Source organism: Adiantum capillus-veneris, chromosome 5 (genome assembly GCF_014529385.1).
Source record: "Adiantum capillus-veneris isolate H3 chromosome 5, ASM1452938v2, whole genome shotgun sequence".
Classification (NCBI taxonomy): domain Eukaryota; kingdom Viridiplantae; phylum Streptophyta; class Polypodiopsida; order Polypodiales; family Pteridaceae; genus Adiantum; species Adiantum capillus-veneris.
In genome coordinates this window covers 42,352,422-42,369,201 of record NC_140935.1, presented here as the reverse complement: position 1 = coordinate 42,369,201, position 16,780 = coordinate 42,352,422, and the positions used below count along the sequence as shown (strand labels likewise).

General features: G+C 45.1%; 1 protein-coding gene across 2 annotated transcripts in view; it reads left to right on the top strand.

Moving 5' to 3' along the window:
* Nucleotides 1-364: 364 nt before the first annotated feature.
* The window catches only part of LOC147457206 (Cytidine/deoxycytidylate deaminase family protein), a 77,282-nt gene continuing 60,866 nt past the window's right edge, over nucleotides 365-16,780 (top strand). Inside the window, exons 1-4 of one of the 2 annotated variants that reach the window (XM_086513543.1) lie at nucleotides 365-609; nucleotides 694-1,010; nucleotides 5,661-5,736; nucleotides 6,666-6,705. In XM_086513543.1, the coding sequence (XP_086369669.1) occupies nucleotides 478-609; nucleotides 694-1,010; nucleotides 5,661-5,736; nucleotides 6,666-6,705 (565 nt within the window). In that variant the 5' untranslated portion in view covers nucleotides 365-477. The remainder of the gene's footprint in view (nucleotides 610-693; nucleotides 1,011-5,660; nucleotides 5,737-6,665; nucleotides 6,706-16,780) is intronic. The other variant, XM_086513544.1, reaches the window with a different exon arrangement.

Here is a 16,780-nt window from a genome sequence, read left to right as displayed (position 1 = left end):
AAAAGGACGGCGAGGGAAGTTTGGCGGGCATCTCGAGGTGGACACGCCTATCCAAAAAATGGGGGCGCCGTTTGGAACCCACGACCTCGCGTCCCTATGCCTTTTGAAGCTTGAGCTAACCACGTCGCCCGTCCACGTGCATGTGAAAGGAATGCCATTTTACATGGTATTATAAACGATAAACTTGGACTGGCTTAGAACTAAACCCGGACAAGCCCCATGTCCGGGTTTAGTTTTAACAAGCGATCTACGGTGCAGATCGCCTCGATGGCTGCACGTGAACTTCCCATTCATTGATCCCCTCACCCCCCCCCTCTTAAATGCTCCGTGTCACTTAGTCATTGAGCTCCGGACACCCATTCGAGTGTGGCGTTCTCCTGTTGGTTGCTTTTTTGTCCCCGACGTCCGGATGTTTGTGAATCCGGCCTTATTTGAAGAGTGTCTCAATTGGCGCCAATCTGTGAGTGCAAGGGTGCCATGGCAGCTGAAGCCGCCGAAGACGCTAAAGGGTGGATGTTTCCGTTGCTCTTCGCAGCCTTGGCCCTCGCTCTTGGAAGCTTCCTATACACCGCGCATTTCAGGCTCACATGGCTCTTTTCTGCTCTTAAGGTAATCACAAAGAGAGAGAGAGAGAGAGAGAGAGAGAGAGAGAGAGAGAGAGAGAATCAAAGCCATTTTGCTCCGTCTTCCTAGATTGTCTCTGCCAACCGCGTGAAACCAGCCTCTGAATGTGGCGGAAGGAACACAAGAGGGGCACGTTCTTTTTTGAACAACGACAGAAGAACAAAGAAACATAAAAAAGCCCTCCCAAACTCGTGCCAAAGCCAATTGGACACATCTCTGGCCATCTGGGAGGCTCTTACCAAGAAGGAGCAAAGTAAGACAAATTTAAAAGCCTTCGATGATCTCCCATCTGGCATTCTTAGGCTGGCTGGTGAGTGTGGCAGCAATGATGCCCAATACAGCCTCAACACCAAACCGGATCCCTATGACAAGTCCAAGCGTCAGGGGTAAGCCTCAATCCTGGTTACAATCATCACATATATTCTTCACTGGTTACAATCATCACATATATCACTTTTATGAATTTAGCTGGACAGTCACTTCAATAAGAGCTTTGCAAATGAATTTAGCTATGGATGTTTAGCTCTTCTATGGCTTAAAACTTTGTATCAAGCTTAAGCAAGGGTAGGTCTCAATTCTTTTTTGCTACAATTGACATAAAATCTCTTGTTATAGAGTGGCTGAAATTTCAGGGTGCTAATAAAGTGCCCCAACAACTCGGGCAACTGAGCATAAAATTAGCTCTATCACTAGCTTTTGCAAACGATGTATATGTGGGGCTAAAACGATGTATATGTGGGTGTTAGCCCTTGCATGACGTTTAGCGAGGCTGTGCCTACATTCCTTGCTTAAGCATTCTAACAGGAAAAGTCCTCAAGTAGATGGGATCAAGTGGCAAGATTGCAAAACAGTTTCTATAAGAGGTCCATGAGGTAAAGTAAGTCATTATGTGTTTTTCAGCTCCAACATAATTCATCATCAATCATGTCAATGAGTAGATAGTCTCCATTGCATTTGGTTTTTGGAGATCAATCTTGATAGACCTTAGAGTTTTTGTGAACGGGATTAGGTTAGCTTTTTGCATGTACATTATTGACATCCTCTAGGTTTTATGGCTAAATATTACCGACTTGCTCTTCTCTGTCTCTCCAGCTTTTTTAGTCTCTGTCGATCTCTCTCATGTGTCCACACATGTTGTCGTGATGTCGTGCATGCTGTCGATCTCTCTCATGTGTCCACACATGCTGTCGTGATGTTGTGCATCCTTAATGTGAAAAATCGGGAGAACCTTTTAGCTGCCAGTTTAGGTTGATTGGTTGATTTAGTCTATTTGTATGCCGAATGTGGTGCTTTTACAGGAGCTTGATGAGGCCTTGCAGAGCCCCTTGGTGGGATTTGCACCTTGGGTGCTGGGGAGCCAGGGTTTTGCATCCCTTATGGGCCCAAGCTTTAGCCAATAAGAGGGTTTATGTGGACTTTGGGGTGGTGCTTGGATGGGAATGCCTCAAGAACTGCCATGTGGAAGGGGAAAGAACCCACGTGCCTTGCTTAAGGTGAAATGTTCATGGTATATTTAATTGGTGTGTGTAACCTCAAAAGCATCTCACAAGGGAGGAAGCTCCTCTTCAGGGAGCTTGAGCTCATGCCCATGGTAGCGGCTTGCTTTGGTGACGTGTGTGCTCGTATATACATGTGGGGTTGTTGCTGTGGTCCCATTGTGAGGCGTTGCTGTGGTTCTTGTCTGTTTTGGTTGATGGTGCCGGTGTTGAGCCCGGTGGGCTGTAGGTTTCACTCCCTATGGGCTGCCTGCTCATTGGTGGTCTCCTCCCCATGGGGCAGAGGCCACACGAATAGTGGAAGTGGCACTCATGCCGCCATGATTGTGGAAAGATGAGCCTCGTGCTTGTGAGTAGACCAACTTTGAAGAGGGATGTGTGCAAGGTGTGCCAAATAAATAAATAAATACATACATACCTACACATAATGTGTCGTGCCCTCTATAGTGGGTGCTCCTCAGTGCAATGTGCGTGAGATCTCATAGAATTCAAATACAGATGATTGAACAACAACAACAACAATACGACTCAATAGAACTTGAACATGAACAGCATGAACATTGACAAACTGAAAGAAAACCAATACAGACTCTGGCATGGCAGCACACTCAGCTCCAACCCAGACCCCGTAGGTACAGTGGGGGTGTCGAGGCTCAACTGTGCAGGGATGGTGCAGACATGCTATGTATGACTCAAGAAAGTAGACTCTAGACGACGGACCACACAAAGGTAGATGATGATGTGTACCCACGACTAGAACCAACCACTCATATGTATCTCCTAAAGAGCCACCAACAGTTGGCAAATATCCCAATCCAGCTAAGCCTATCTCCTAACCGAGGTGGTGATGATCTGGCCACGATGTCCATTGGACCACCATCCGTAACACTTGCCACGTGTCATTGCCCAGGCGAGAGTCCGCCCAATGTGAACTCAAGCTCAACTGCAACTAACTGCTTGTCCCATGCCAGTGACACTGTAGCTGTGCTACAACCTCCTTCACCCCAAAGTCACACACACCCACATACTTTTTTTTGGTGTAAATTTTGATTGACTTTACATGTGGGAAACCTCAAATCAAGGAAAATCCACTACAAATAAGAGGTACAAAAGAAGAAGCACGGATTTGGTTGTAAATTTTTTGGATTTAATATATAATCACCCACTTATTGTGGGTTTTGAAAAAAAAAGAAAGAAAAGAAGCACTGTGGTGTTCCGAAAACTAGAAATAATCAAAGTGAATCCTATAAACTTCGAGAGAGACGTCTCCCACATCATGGACAAAGTGAAGTGCTTGTCCAAGCGAGAACTTGAAGTAAGGGAAAGGGTCAATTTCCATGCCATGAAACATGTGGGAGTTACGTTGATGCCATATGCTTCACATAACCCAAAATCAGACCAAACTAAAGAAAACCTCAAACGAAGCCCGTGGTTGTTGGAGCACTCCAAAAATCCAAAACCGTCTGCGAAAGATGCCAAATGGAAACCGAAGGCGTAACGTAGAGGACACCTGCTTGATGAAAGTCTTGGAGCAGCGGCAATCCCAAAGCAGATGCGTCACCGTCTCATCAGCCACACGACATCGGACACATGAGAGGAGGTGATGTGCCGCTCATGCAACATAGTACCAACAGGTAGAGCCCCCATCATACATCTCCATAAGAAAATGCGCTCTTTGAGAGGAAGACGATTCTCCCAAATGGGAGAAAACGTTCTTTGCCACCATAACTAAGACTTAGAGAGTGACCACAACTGATTTCCATGAGACACAATCCATGCATCGGACTGCAACAAAGCATAAATCGAGCCAGCCGATATGCAATCCAACCTAGTCTGGGCGAGATTCCAATCTGAAGGCCGAGAATCCGCAAGCAATGGAGGCACTTGGGAAAGACCAGCAAGCAACTGCCTAATTTGCCGCCATAAATGGTGATTATGAGGTCCCATCTCATATCGAATAGCGGCAACGGGAAAGGAGAGAACCTGCCTTGAGTCGTCCACCACCCGATCCATTTGACACACCCCTTACTGTGAAAGAAAGCATGCTTGTCGAGGAGAGCGCTGAACCGAAGTGAGAGTGAACGCTTTGCTCCAGTGAATGCTCGCCAACCGAAGGGAGTTACCCTGAGAGGATTGTCGACCATGCTAGGACAAGTGCAAGGTAACAGCCTTCCAATCAGCAACTAGGGATGAAGTAAAGGGACATCCCGTAACATGACCCTCAAGCTGCCCAAAGATGACCTCCCAATATGAGGGGTGCCATTGACCAAAGGAAGACGTGACAATACCACCACATAATTGCAAAATCATAACGCCGAGGGCAGTTGCCGCTCCACCAAAACAGGCAAGAACATGGCTTTCCTGGCGAGAACACATCGACTTAAATCCAAAATATTAAGCCCTCCCAGTCGCTTAGGTGTGCATATCTTATCCATATATAAAAACCACAACCCTTTCTTACGGTCGGACGTGCACCAAAAATGCTCCAGTATGTCAGACATAAGAGACCCAAGGCATCGTTGAGGCCAGGATAAAAGCGGCAAATAGAATTGCACAAAGGCCATCATAATGCATTGGACAATTTTGAGACGTACATACAAAGGCCAGGTTGATTATTCCCAATAGCTAAGCTTTTTGTAAAATCTTTGGAGCATCCAGTCTAACCTTTGTGCTGAAGAGACATTCCAGCCAAGCGGATATCCCAAATGACGAACTATGTCTTGAGGAGGGACAATCTCCCCTGGCCAAAGAAGCTTGTGCCAATCAAGTTCCTTTAAACTTGGATTTACGGAAGTTGACACACACCCACCCACACACCCTTTTTTTTGTAATGTCATTTTGAATTACCAATGGGAAACCTCAAGACGGGGAAAACGCATGAAAAACACTACAAACGGGAAATCAAAAACAGTCGAAATAGAGCTCGTAATGACTGACAAAATCTCATCCAAGTCATAGGCCACTCGGAGAGATTGCAACAGAGATGTCTTTAAGAAGAAAACATGGTCCACTCGCATCTGTTGAAACATGAGGGAATTACGTGCTCTCCACACCGTCCAAAGCGCCGAGAATCTGACCTAGCCAAAAAAGTATGCATACGGCCGAATAAATGGCGGAAGTACTTCAAAGATCGAGAAAGATCTGCCGAAATACATGCCAGGAAAACGCGTGCGAAGAGCAGTAGAGATGTAGTCCACAACCTGTAGCGTATGAGAACAAGACCTCATTAAATGTGGAATGGTCTCAACTGTTGCACCACATCTAACACATTGTGAAGAGGCCAATCTCCTAGAACGTAGAAGTTTGCCAATCGGGAGAACCCCAAGTATGCATCTCCACCTAAACAGTCTCTCCTTCAGAGGCAATTTTGCATGCCACACTTTCATGACCTTACTCCGCCACCAAGTAACACTCTTGTTCATATTCCATACCTTATTACAGTGTTCGTATATTCAAGAGAACGATTGCACCACCCACACACACACACACAAACACGCATTCTGCACCAATTGTTTGATCTCAAGGCCATTATGGTTGCAGGTATTTGTCTTGGGATGATTATTTTATGGCGATAGCATTTTTGTCTGCTCATCGGTCCAAAGATCCTAATCGACAGGTATATGAAGGCAGTATGACATACGTCTGGTGGTTTATAATTTGGCATTTTGTTAAGCTTTGATGTGTGAGCATCATTTTATCAACAAGTATTAGTATGTCCACCAACCATAAAATTTACGGTAGAGCATGTTAACATTATGAAATCATGATGCTCCATTGTTTTAACTTTTTTGAGATCCCTGTTGCATGTGAAACTTTATTATCCGTGCTGCATGTATTGAAACTTTATTATCCCTGCTGCATGTATCGGAACTCTGTAAATGTAGCTTCTTTTTCTTTTAGAAAGAATGAAGATTTATGAATGATAGCCTCTCGTCTCTAAACAGTATATATCTGACTTGCATGCTAAGCATTGGTACAAATATCATTCCATTTGCCAGCTTTTTAGAAGTGTCGAGTGTTTAATGGTTTATAGTTTGACATTTTGTTAAGCTTTGGTTTGTGAGCATCATTTATCAACAAGTATTATTCTGTCCACCAGACCTTTGATTTATCGGAGAGCATGTTAAGATTTTGAAATCATGAGGCTCCATTGTTTTTTGCATGTGAGACTCTATTATCCCTGCTGCATAAATTGAAACTCTATAAATGTAGCTTCTTTTTCTTTTAGAAAGAATTGACTTGCATGGAGCTCTATAAATGACAGCCTTTCTTCTCTAAACAATATCTGACTTGCATGCTAAGCATTGTCACAAATATCACTTCGTTCACCAAGCTTTTCAGACGTGTCATTAGCTGTTAAAACCCTTTCTTATATAGTGTTTGATAGGTTGGTACGCTGTTCTTGCTATGTAACTTTTGCCTGTTACCTTTATTGTTTTAACACAAAACTATCTATTATTGTTTCTTTGTCTTGAGATATAGCCAATGTACCACGGTTCTTTCTATTCAAAACACTTACAGAAAAGGTCATGGATGGGTTTGCAGGTCGGGGCATGCTTGGTAAGTCAAGACAGGGTGATTCTTGGTATGTAATACATCCATGCAGCCGCTCAACTTTTGTTTTTAAGATGTTTTAGGTCGTAATTTTGTTTTTCTTTATCACATGTGGCTATTCTTATGACACCATTCATGCATTATTCCTGAGAAAGAGAATTACTAGCTCTTTGCCAAAGTTAACATCAACCGTTAAAGAGGAGTGACATTATGCAATGTTGATATCAACATTTGCTTAGGTGATTTTTGAAAAGGAGAAATGGCTTGTTCCTAGAAAACTTTTTTATGCATATGAATCTGTCTGTTGCAATTTATTTTGCAGTCTACATGGCCGGGACCCGATTTGAAGAGTCTGATTTGTTGTTTGATCCTACTTCTCTCACTACTATTTGCTATGAAAAAGGCTAGCACAGTGCTTCTTTTTAGGATTTTTACTGCGTGCACAAGAGAGCCATTTATTTGTCACGGGAGCATTGTGGGAATTTCAGCATGGAAAGTTGTCTTGCTAATGTGAAAGGTTGTACCTTATGCTTACTGTGGGCAGTTGGGCTGATCAGGTGAGGACCCCAAGGACTTTACTGAGTGTCCTATTCTAGAGATACCCAAGCACTACATTTTGGCAAGTGAGATTCTCGGTCAAAAATTGATTAGTTAACATCACTTTGGGAGCATCTCACCAGCACCTGACGCACGTCTGTGGGGATGCTGATGCTGCAGATATATACAGGGTGGTAGTTAGCCTTAGAGGGTGTTGACAGGCTGAGACATATGAAGAGATAATCAGCACAATTGAGAGCATGTTGCCAATATTATGAAACTCTAATGTGCTGCTGCTGTGGCAAAACCCTAAGGCCCTTGCTTCTTGCTGCATGTGCTGCTGCTGTTTCCCCTTCGCTGCCGCTGCTGCTGTTGTGAGCTGCTTCCCCATCGCTGCTGCGCCTGCCCGCTGCTGCCCACATCTGCCCGTGCCTGCCTGCTGCTGCCCGTTCCTGCCCCTGCCTGCCCAAACATACCTGCCTGTCGTGCCAGCCGGCACTTTGCATTTTTTCTCCGTCTAGAGCCATCATCCTTTCGTGCATGCGCGCGCGCACACACACTACTCATACTCACAAATACACTTCCACACCCACACACCTCAGTTACTTGCATTTTCACACAAGCATACACCTACATGCACACACACGCATCCTACATACCACACACAATCATACCAATCTACCGAATATTGTACATCTGTACAGTTTTGGTTGCCAGATATGTTGAGGTGGATGGGTTCTATCTTAGGTATTTAATTAATGTGTTTAGTAAAGATCTACACATTTGTGCCATCTATATAGGTGCTACCATTGCTTCCACAGTCTTTCTAGATATCGTCACTTTTGAGTGGAAAGGGGAGTTGCAGTCGTAGAGGATTTTGGTTACGGCGAGATTGAACTAGTGCCTTAGATGCCATGACATGGGGAATTTGGTGAAGGATTTTCCTAGAGGCTGACATTATAGATCTTTTGGTTGTAGGAAGAGGCAGTCCTCACAGTAACAACCCACCCAACAGAGTTCTGCACAACAACAAGGCCTTGTGTGACAGCATGATAGAGATCAGAGGGGCCAGAGTTAGCAAAAGTTTAATGTTGATCAGACATTGAGATAGAGACAGAGACAAGCAAGTTGATAGGTACAGACACAGCCTATGCTTGTTTACAAACAGGTAGTGAGAGTCGAGACAGAGGTTGGGAGAGGCAGAGCAACCCCCAAACAGACCTCTAGAGGAGAGGTTATTAGATTCGGATCTAGAGGAGATCCCAGAGCAGTTGGAAAGAGGGATAAAGCATGAGGACCAACAATTGATGGCAATTGAGGAGCAACCGGAGTTGCCGCAGGATAGGCCAGTTCAACAGACTTTGGATCTGTTGGAGATTCAGTCCTCGCAGGTGCCTCTTACAGTAGGCACTATTGAGGGGAAGCAAGAGAATGAGTCTTCTCAGTTTGCAGAGAAGCTTGATTACACACTAGGAGCTGTCCCTTTCTTTGAGATTTTACTGCTTAATTCTTTATGGTTTGTCCATGGAGATTTCCAAATGTCTCTTTGAGGAGTGGGCTACTAGGTGTTGACATGTTTTGCTTGCAATTGTCAGGAACATGTCACATTTTCCTTGGTCTAGAGAGAGCTCCCATGATCGGATTTAGAGTGCATGTCTTACATGAGGACTTCTTTTGGACAAGGGAGTCTGCATTTGTTTAATTGATACCATATAGGAGTAGACAATGGGAGGCCAACTACTTTATGGTTATTAGACAGTTTGTAGATTTGTTTGAGAGTCAGTTTAGTATGGCCTAAGGGAAGTTGGTTTGGTCAGAGAGATGTGCATCTTGGTACGTTCACTTGGCTTTTGAGGTGGACGACGAGTGGGTCCCTCTTGCCTCTCTTACAGTATGGTTGTGCCCTAGGTCTGCATCCTTTTTTGGGGTACATAATTTGGAAATGTTAAGAGTGGATGCGGATGATTTTGGAGGCATGGCCGAGGGATTTTACAGTCCCTTGGCTTTTGTGAGCTGCTACATGAGGTTTTCTTACAGTGGATGATTTATATCAGTCAGATACACAGTGCTAGACTTTTGTGGTTTTGCTACATCGCTTGAGGTAGACAGAGCTTTGGCAGATTTATGTAGACTTGATCACAATCCAGATAGCTACATTTCACCAGCTAATTAGAGTATCTTTATCCCTAGATGTTTTTTGTGGTTTGTTTTGGGATTTACTCCGCGATCTCATTGTATATCTTTTAAGATTTTTCCCATATTTCTTGTAGATGGACCTATGGTCGATTTCATGTAATGCAAAGGGTCAAAGCCCCACTTTTATTTAGAGAGAGAGAAACGAAATGTTATATTAAACGTCTTCAAAAGGCCAAAATGACCTATGAGACCAAACTGATACAATCTTGGTGGATCTAGTACAGTGTTTGGGTACAAAATAGAATGAAATAAAGTGGAAAACTTAACTTATCATCAATGCCCGAGGATGCCCGACATCGGGCATTGTCTGAGAAAGTATTGCATCCGTCGGTGAAGAGCATCGTCAATTTGTAAATAGTTGTACTGGACGTCTCCCATGTCGTGCTAGAATAGTCTTGATCCTTTTATGGAGCCTCCGTCGATGTCGTGGTCGCCCTCGTAGACGTGGGCGTCTAGCTGTCCCGAGCTTAATGGCTCTATCAAGTAATATACCTCTGGTATAGGTGAGCTCTAAAGTCTGCTGTGAAGCTTGCTCATCTGACTGCTGAGTCCCTACTAGTGATCTCCCTCTGTGAATGTCTCCCATTGAGAGAGAGAAATGAAATGTTATATTAACGTCTTCAAAAGGCCAAAGTGACCTATGAGACCAGAAATTTACAATGTGGTGGATTTGATACAAAGTTAGAGTAACAAGATGACAAAATAAAATACTATGGAATCCTAAACTGCTAGGTGTGAACTAAGCAGCTAGCTGGGATAGCTAGATCACGAGAGATCCAGCATCGGTCGTTGGAGGATCTCATCAATCTCCTTCGTGGTTAGTAATCTGACCGGGCGTCGTGCATGTCGGGCCAAAGTGATCCAAATCCTCTGATGCAGCCTCCGTCGATGCTGTGTAGTCCTACGCAGCAGTGTTAGAAAAAAACCGGGGTACAATGTATTTTAATCGGCTAAAATCATAAAATCTTGGCTAGATTTTGAGCTTGCCTTGAAGAAAACCGGCAAATTTATACAAGTTTTAGTGTAATCACCGGCAAAAGCTTCAAATTTTGACCTGAAAACCGATAGAATTTCGAATTTGCCCTTATTTTCTTCGGTTAGGAAAAATGTATTTTTCTAGCCCTACTCCGCAGTTTTGAGAGAGAGAGAGAGAGAGAGAGAGAGAGAGAGAGAGAGAGAGAGAGAGAGAGAGAGAGAGAGAGAGAGAGAGAGAGAGAGAGAGAGAGAGAGAGAGAGAGAGAGAGAGAGAGAGAAATGAAATGAAATGATATATTAACGTCTTCAAAAGGCCAAAATGACCTATGAGTCCAAATTGTTACAAAATTGTGAATCTGATACCATGTCTAAGTACAAAAAGACTAGAACAAAAATACTACTTGGCTCGAATCCTCTGCTTTAGTCTTCGTCGATGCTGTGTAGCTCCTCTTTTCAATCGTGGCCGTCTGAATCTCCGTAGCTCGAGTGCTCGGTCGATGAGAGTGCCCGTAGTGGTCAAATGAGTGTGGGCCGAGCTCTGCATTGATGGCTGCTTCTCTGGCTGTCCCATATCTAGTGAAAAGAAATCTGTAATCCGTCTCTGGGACTGTCTCTCTCTAGCTCTCCCAAGTAAAGTGTCTCTATATCTATGTAACTCAAGTAGATATAACCCAAGACATCTCTGATCCTCATAACTCATGACCCTAGAGAAAGGCCCAAAACCTTCTCTGAATAAGCAGTGGAAACGGCCCCGAATCTCATAGTACACTGTGCAATGACATATGTAATGTAGCTTTGTCTCTGGCTCTAGCTGGCACAAGTGGCATATCGTGTTGTCTGCTGGTATCCCTTTGAATCTACTAGTCTCAATCTCAAGCTGATGTGAGGATGTGCGTATCTGACCAATGGCACACCGCAAACCATGAGACGCATGTGTATCCATGTAGCTGGGTCAAATCACAAACCCATCTCCTGTGAGGTGGAGAAGATGCTCTCTATAGAAAGCCATCTTCGTGCCCAACTCCTGTGGCGGCTCTATCCATGGCGGCTCTATCCATGTCCTCTTGGTATCCAGCTAGATGAGAGAGAATGAAATGAAATGATATTTTAATGCCTTCAAAAGGCCAAAATGACCTTTGAGACCAATCCATTACAAACAGGTGAATGTGATACCATGTCTAGGTACAAAAAAAGAGATACAAAAATGAATCTAGAAGTGCTACTAGCTGGAACTGTGTGGGGTATGTGTGACCACTGATACAATGGGTGCCCAATACAAGAGGGTGATATTATGGTGGATGTGGAGGTAGTATGGCTCGAATCCTCTGTTGTAGTCTCCATCGATGTTGTGAAGCTCCCCTCCTCAGTTGTGGGCGTCTTGATCTCCCTAGCTCCAATGCTTGGTCAATGAGAATACCGCAAGTGTGAGTATGAGTTGAGCTTTGCAGTGGTGGCTGGCCGTTGCTTCTCTATTTGTCCTGTGTCGGGTGTGAAGAAATCCGTAATCTGCCTCTAGGATTGTCTCTCTCCAGATCTCCTCAGTAAACTATCTCCGTGTATGTATAACTCAAGTAGATAACGTAATACACTGTGCACTGACATACATAGTGCATCTCTGTCTCTGGCTCTATATGGCATAGGTTGCATATCGTGCTAGCCGTTGGTATCCCTCTGAATCTACCACTCTCAATCTCAAGTTGGTGTGAAGATGTCTGTATCTGACCAATGGCACAACGTAACCCATGAGATAGGTGTGTATCCATATAGCTGGGTCAAATCACAAGCCCATCCCTTGTGAGTTGGAGAAAATGCTCTCTATAGAAAGCCATCTTCATGCCCAACTCCTGTGTCAGCTCCATCCATCCTCTTGGTGTCCAAGTGGGTCAGGCCTTGGCGAATGAGTCTAGTAATCTCCACCGTGTAAAAACAACGATGGTGCATCAAGGGAGTAATGATGACATCTATGCATACCAGTATGATGTGTCCCCTTGTAAAGCTAACTGTGTGGAGGACTCAAGGGCCAATCTGGCATATTTGTCTCTGGTAGTATCCCATAAGCTGTGCATAAAGGAGATTGATTTGGTAAGTGCCTCTATCTCCATAGTGGGGGTTGCTAATTCCGCTCTAATGATCTCTTGTGGCACAAAGGCCTTGGCTCTAATTAGCCGAGAGATCATAGATACCAATGGCCTCTCCATACCTCTCCACCCATCCTGACCCACAAAGGGTTCCCAAACGTGAAAGCCATAGAGCATAGCTGAAGCTACCAAGGTATCAGAGCTTTGTTCGAGGTTCCTGGAATTGAACCTGCGAACACATCATTTCCAATCCTCTTAAGGCCGCATACGCTCTGGTCAGTCTTGCTTTGCTGCTCTCTTCAAAGAAAACCTTGGCTCAGTGAAGACTACCCCTAAATAAGTGTATGCATCTGTGTACTCCATAGTCTCCTGACCATAAGTGAATGAAGGTGCCAATCTCCTGATTTGTCACGAGGCTGTGGCAACCACTAACCTTAGTTGGTTTCTTTCCCTTTATTTTTATTTGATTTTTGGGACCCTCTTGTTGAAGTCACAAATGGTTGGACATTGTGTGGCCAGTGTGAAATGGTTGACGTCCGAGAGTTTCACCCGCAGTTGGGAAGCGCAAGTCGCTATGAGATGGTCGGGTCAATCGACACTGAAATTCGAGCAGTAAAAGGATGTCTAGGCTCAGCTCAAAGTCATTTAGGCCCCTCGCTACACCTTATAAGTCGGTGGGTACTAGGAAATTAACTCAAAAGAGGCAAAGTGGACACGTGGTAGTTCCAGGTGATTTTTCCAAGTCTACATGAAGAGGGGGCGCCCAAATTGAGAGAGGAGGCTGATTTGACTTCATAAGTGAACACAAGTGGGTGTGAGTAGTGGGTGCAGGTGATCACAACTTTAAGGGAAAGCTTGCCTTCTCCCTTGTCTAATGTAGCGCGATGATTCCGCTCTCGCACACCTCTCTCTCCCATTGAACACAGTATTGTAATGCCCCGCTCGAGGGCTTTCCATTTGTATGTAGTATGTACAATTGTGCGAGTTCATGCGCGTATGCCGAGGCAAGAGCCTCTTGTCCAGGTACTCGATTAGCTAATTGCTAATCCCTCGTAGGTACACGTGAATTCAGAGAGATTTCACGCGAGAGATCTCGTTCAATTCAAAGGGCAAGTAGCCCTACAGGTGCGGGAGTACGAGGGCTTGCTACGGATGCGACCGGCACCTGAAATGGAGCCCGAAACAGTGAATTACAGCCTGCTGTGTATTTTGGCAGGTTCAAGGTTTTGACCCTAATTGATCCCTAATACCCCAAGGAGCTTCGGGGTAGCGATGGGATCGTTGTGTGGGTGATCTGGGGCATTTTCGAGGGGAAAAACAGAGAATTAAGCTTAATGTGATGATCATCGATTCTTTGGTTAGGATGTATGCCAAATGTCTTGTGATTGGCGATGCTTTGGTTGGTATGTAATCAAATGTAGTGCCCTTACAGAAGCACATTGAGTTCTTCATGAACTCTATTTATAATGTTGTTTATTGGAAACTATTAATATAACAGGAGATGCCCATTATGCCTGTGACATGGAAGTTGCGGGTCGTTTTAACCGAATGCGAAGGGAAGGCCTTTCGCCCAATGCAATCACTTATGCTTGCATCTTGAAGGCGTGTGGCACTGTCCAAGACACTAGTATGGGCAACAAAATTCATGATGATAATGTCAATCAAGGGCTGCTAAAAATTGAATGTCGTGCTGAGAAATGCCTTGGTCAATGTGTATTCCAAGTGTGGTCTATTATGAATGCTAAAGGACCACAAAGGGACCAAGCATGGACCTGTAGCGCGGATAATGTGTCGTGCTCTCTACAGTGTGGGTGCCCCTCAGTGCAATGTGCGTGACAATCTCACTCAAACAAATGGAAACTCTCTCAAACAGATTGAAACACAGAAACAATGGATAACAACAGAGACACAACAGTGGACCAGAACATGTGGACTCAACTAGCTCAAAGAACCATGTACAGACTCTGGCGTGGCAGCACACTTAGCTCTAGCCCAGGACTCACAGGTACAAATGGGGGTGTCAAGGCTCAGATGTGCAGGGATGGTGAAGCAGTGCTCTGTGTAAGACTCACTCTAGACGACTACGTACAAGATAATGCCACTTGGCCCAAAACGACTACTCATATGTACAATCATCAAGAGCCACCAACGGCTCATAAAGAACATCATCTAAGTCTATCCCCAATTTGGGTGGCGGTGGAGACTTGGCCACGATGTCCACTAGACCACCCTGCCACGTGTCTCTGCCCAAGTGTGAACCGACCAGACCAAAGACCAACTGTAAACTAATGTCGTATGAAAGTGAAAGTGACACTGTAGCAGGCTACAGGTTGCCCGCCACAAGACCGCTGCCCGTCTCGGAGAGCGGAACTGAAGAACTACTGTTGGTGGTCGGATGATGGAGGAGGAGGAGGAGGAGGCTGATAGTAAGGTGGGTAAGGAGATGGAGGCCAAGTGTATGGTGAGGGGTAGTGGCTATGAGGAGGGTACATCGGGTATGGCGTAGCCATCCCATGAGTAGCAGGCTGCGTCATCTGAGACGGTTGAGGGTGAGTAGGTGGAGCTGGTGGAAAGCCAGGAAAAGACTGCGCAGGTTGCGAGGGTGGAACAGGTTGTTGGAATCCCGGGAAGCCGTAGAAGTGCTGAGGAAAGGATGGAGACTGGGAGGGGGTTGCCATAGAGGGTCCTTGAAATTGTGATGAGACCGATCCTGTTGGTTTAGACTCCATATTGGTAGGATTTGCTTTCTCTGCTGTTCGAGAATCCCCTGAATGTGCTTTGGAAACGTCCATCTGTGTCGGTACCTGTGTTGCCATAGCAGGAACTTGCTGAGAAACCGGGGTTGTAGTTGTAGCTGTAGCTGGAACTGCCTGTGAAATGGCTACAGCTTGGTATTTTGCGCAAGAAGGACATAGTGTATGTACCACCGGAGAGAGGTCCTGAACTGCTGCTGTCATATCATTTGCCTCTTTTAACTGTTTTTGCTGAGTGTGGACAATATGTTTGAGGTCGACTACCTGTTGAGTTAAGATTCTTATGCGATCTTGAGCTGTAGCAATGAAATTGTCCCTATCCATCGCTCGTTGAAGATGCGTTTGCACTTCCCTTGTCATACCATCATAGCAAGCGCGATGTATCCCGTTGGTACCTTGCAATGAGAGGGCTGCATTGATCATCGTCAAAATAGCTCGTCTGTCTGCCTCTAAAAGTCTGTTGGCCTGAGGCGCAACAATATCATACATGTCATGTGCAGATGTAGGCGCCCCAGAGCTAGATGCCCCTGCAGTATCCCTTCAGTGCCCCAGCAGTAAGAGTAGTATGTGGTGCTGGCGACACAACTGGAGGTTGTGTTTTAGTGACTGCAACACTACTCACAAGAGGTGGTGTGAAAGTGGAGGTGGCCACCGAAGTAGACATACGCACTGCTGGTGTTGTAGTATGGACGTTCGAGATTTTGACTTGTGATTCTGAGAAAGGTAGTGTTGCCAGCTGCTCCGATGAATCTTTTTGTACCTTTGCCCTCTTGCGCAAGATGCCTTTCCCTTTGGCCATTTTGGAACGTTCTTGCTCTTTTGGATCATCTTGAAGGGTGAGAACAATCCGAAAACGCTTTGCCCTGTCCTGTAGCGCTTTAAACAACAAATTGTGAAATGGGTATGGCAGGCAGTGGTAGAGACAAAAAAGAGCATCGCATATTGCTGGAGAACCTGGAGAAGATGGGACCCCTGTTCTTTCAGGTGCTCGCAGTAAAAAATAATACTGTAACACCGAATACAGTTGCTGACTCTTGTGATAGTCTGGATGTGAGTCCGACAAAAGTTCCTGACAAGCATTTGCAGTTTCTTCTGGTGAGAGATTCGAGAAGGTTTTTGTTGCGGGCAGAGGTGCCAACACAGTCAATATTCCCATAGCCTGTCCAATATCCTCCGTTGTAAGTGCAGTAGCATTCAGCTTTGGAAAAGTTAGCAAGAGGGAACATAGCTTGGCAGTAGAGATATTGGGAGACAAATCGGTCTGAGCCAAATTTTGAAGACCCAAGTGTATCAGTTGTTGCTGAGAGAACACCTCCTTGAGTGCTGGATTCGGAGTCTGTAGATGATATATCATTATTAAAGGTACCTTGGAGAGGGCACCAGACGGGCGAGGCACCTGGAGAGTGGTGACTCTGTCAGCAGTGACTGACTGTGGTGAATCTTCCTCTGAAGATTCACTGTGGTGAATCTTCCTCTGAAGATTCGTCTGAAATCTGCTCTGAACTAGGAGTATAGTCTGATTTACTGTCAGAGCTATCCCCAGATGCAGAGGACTCTTCCTCTGATT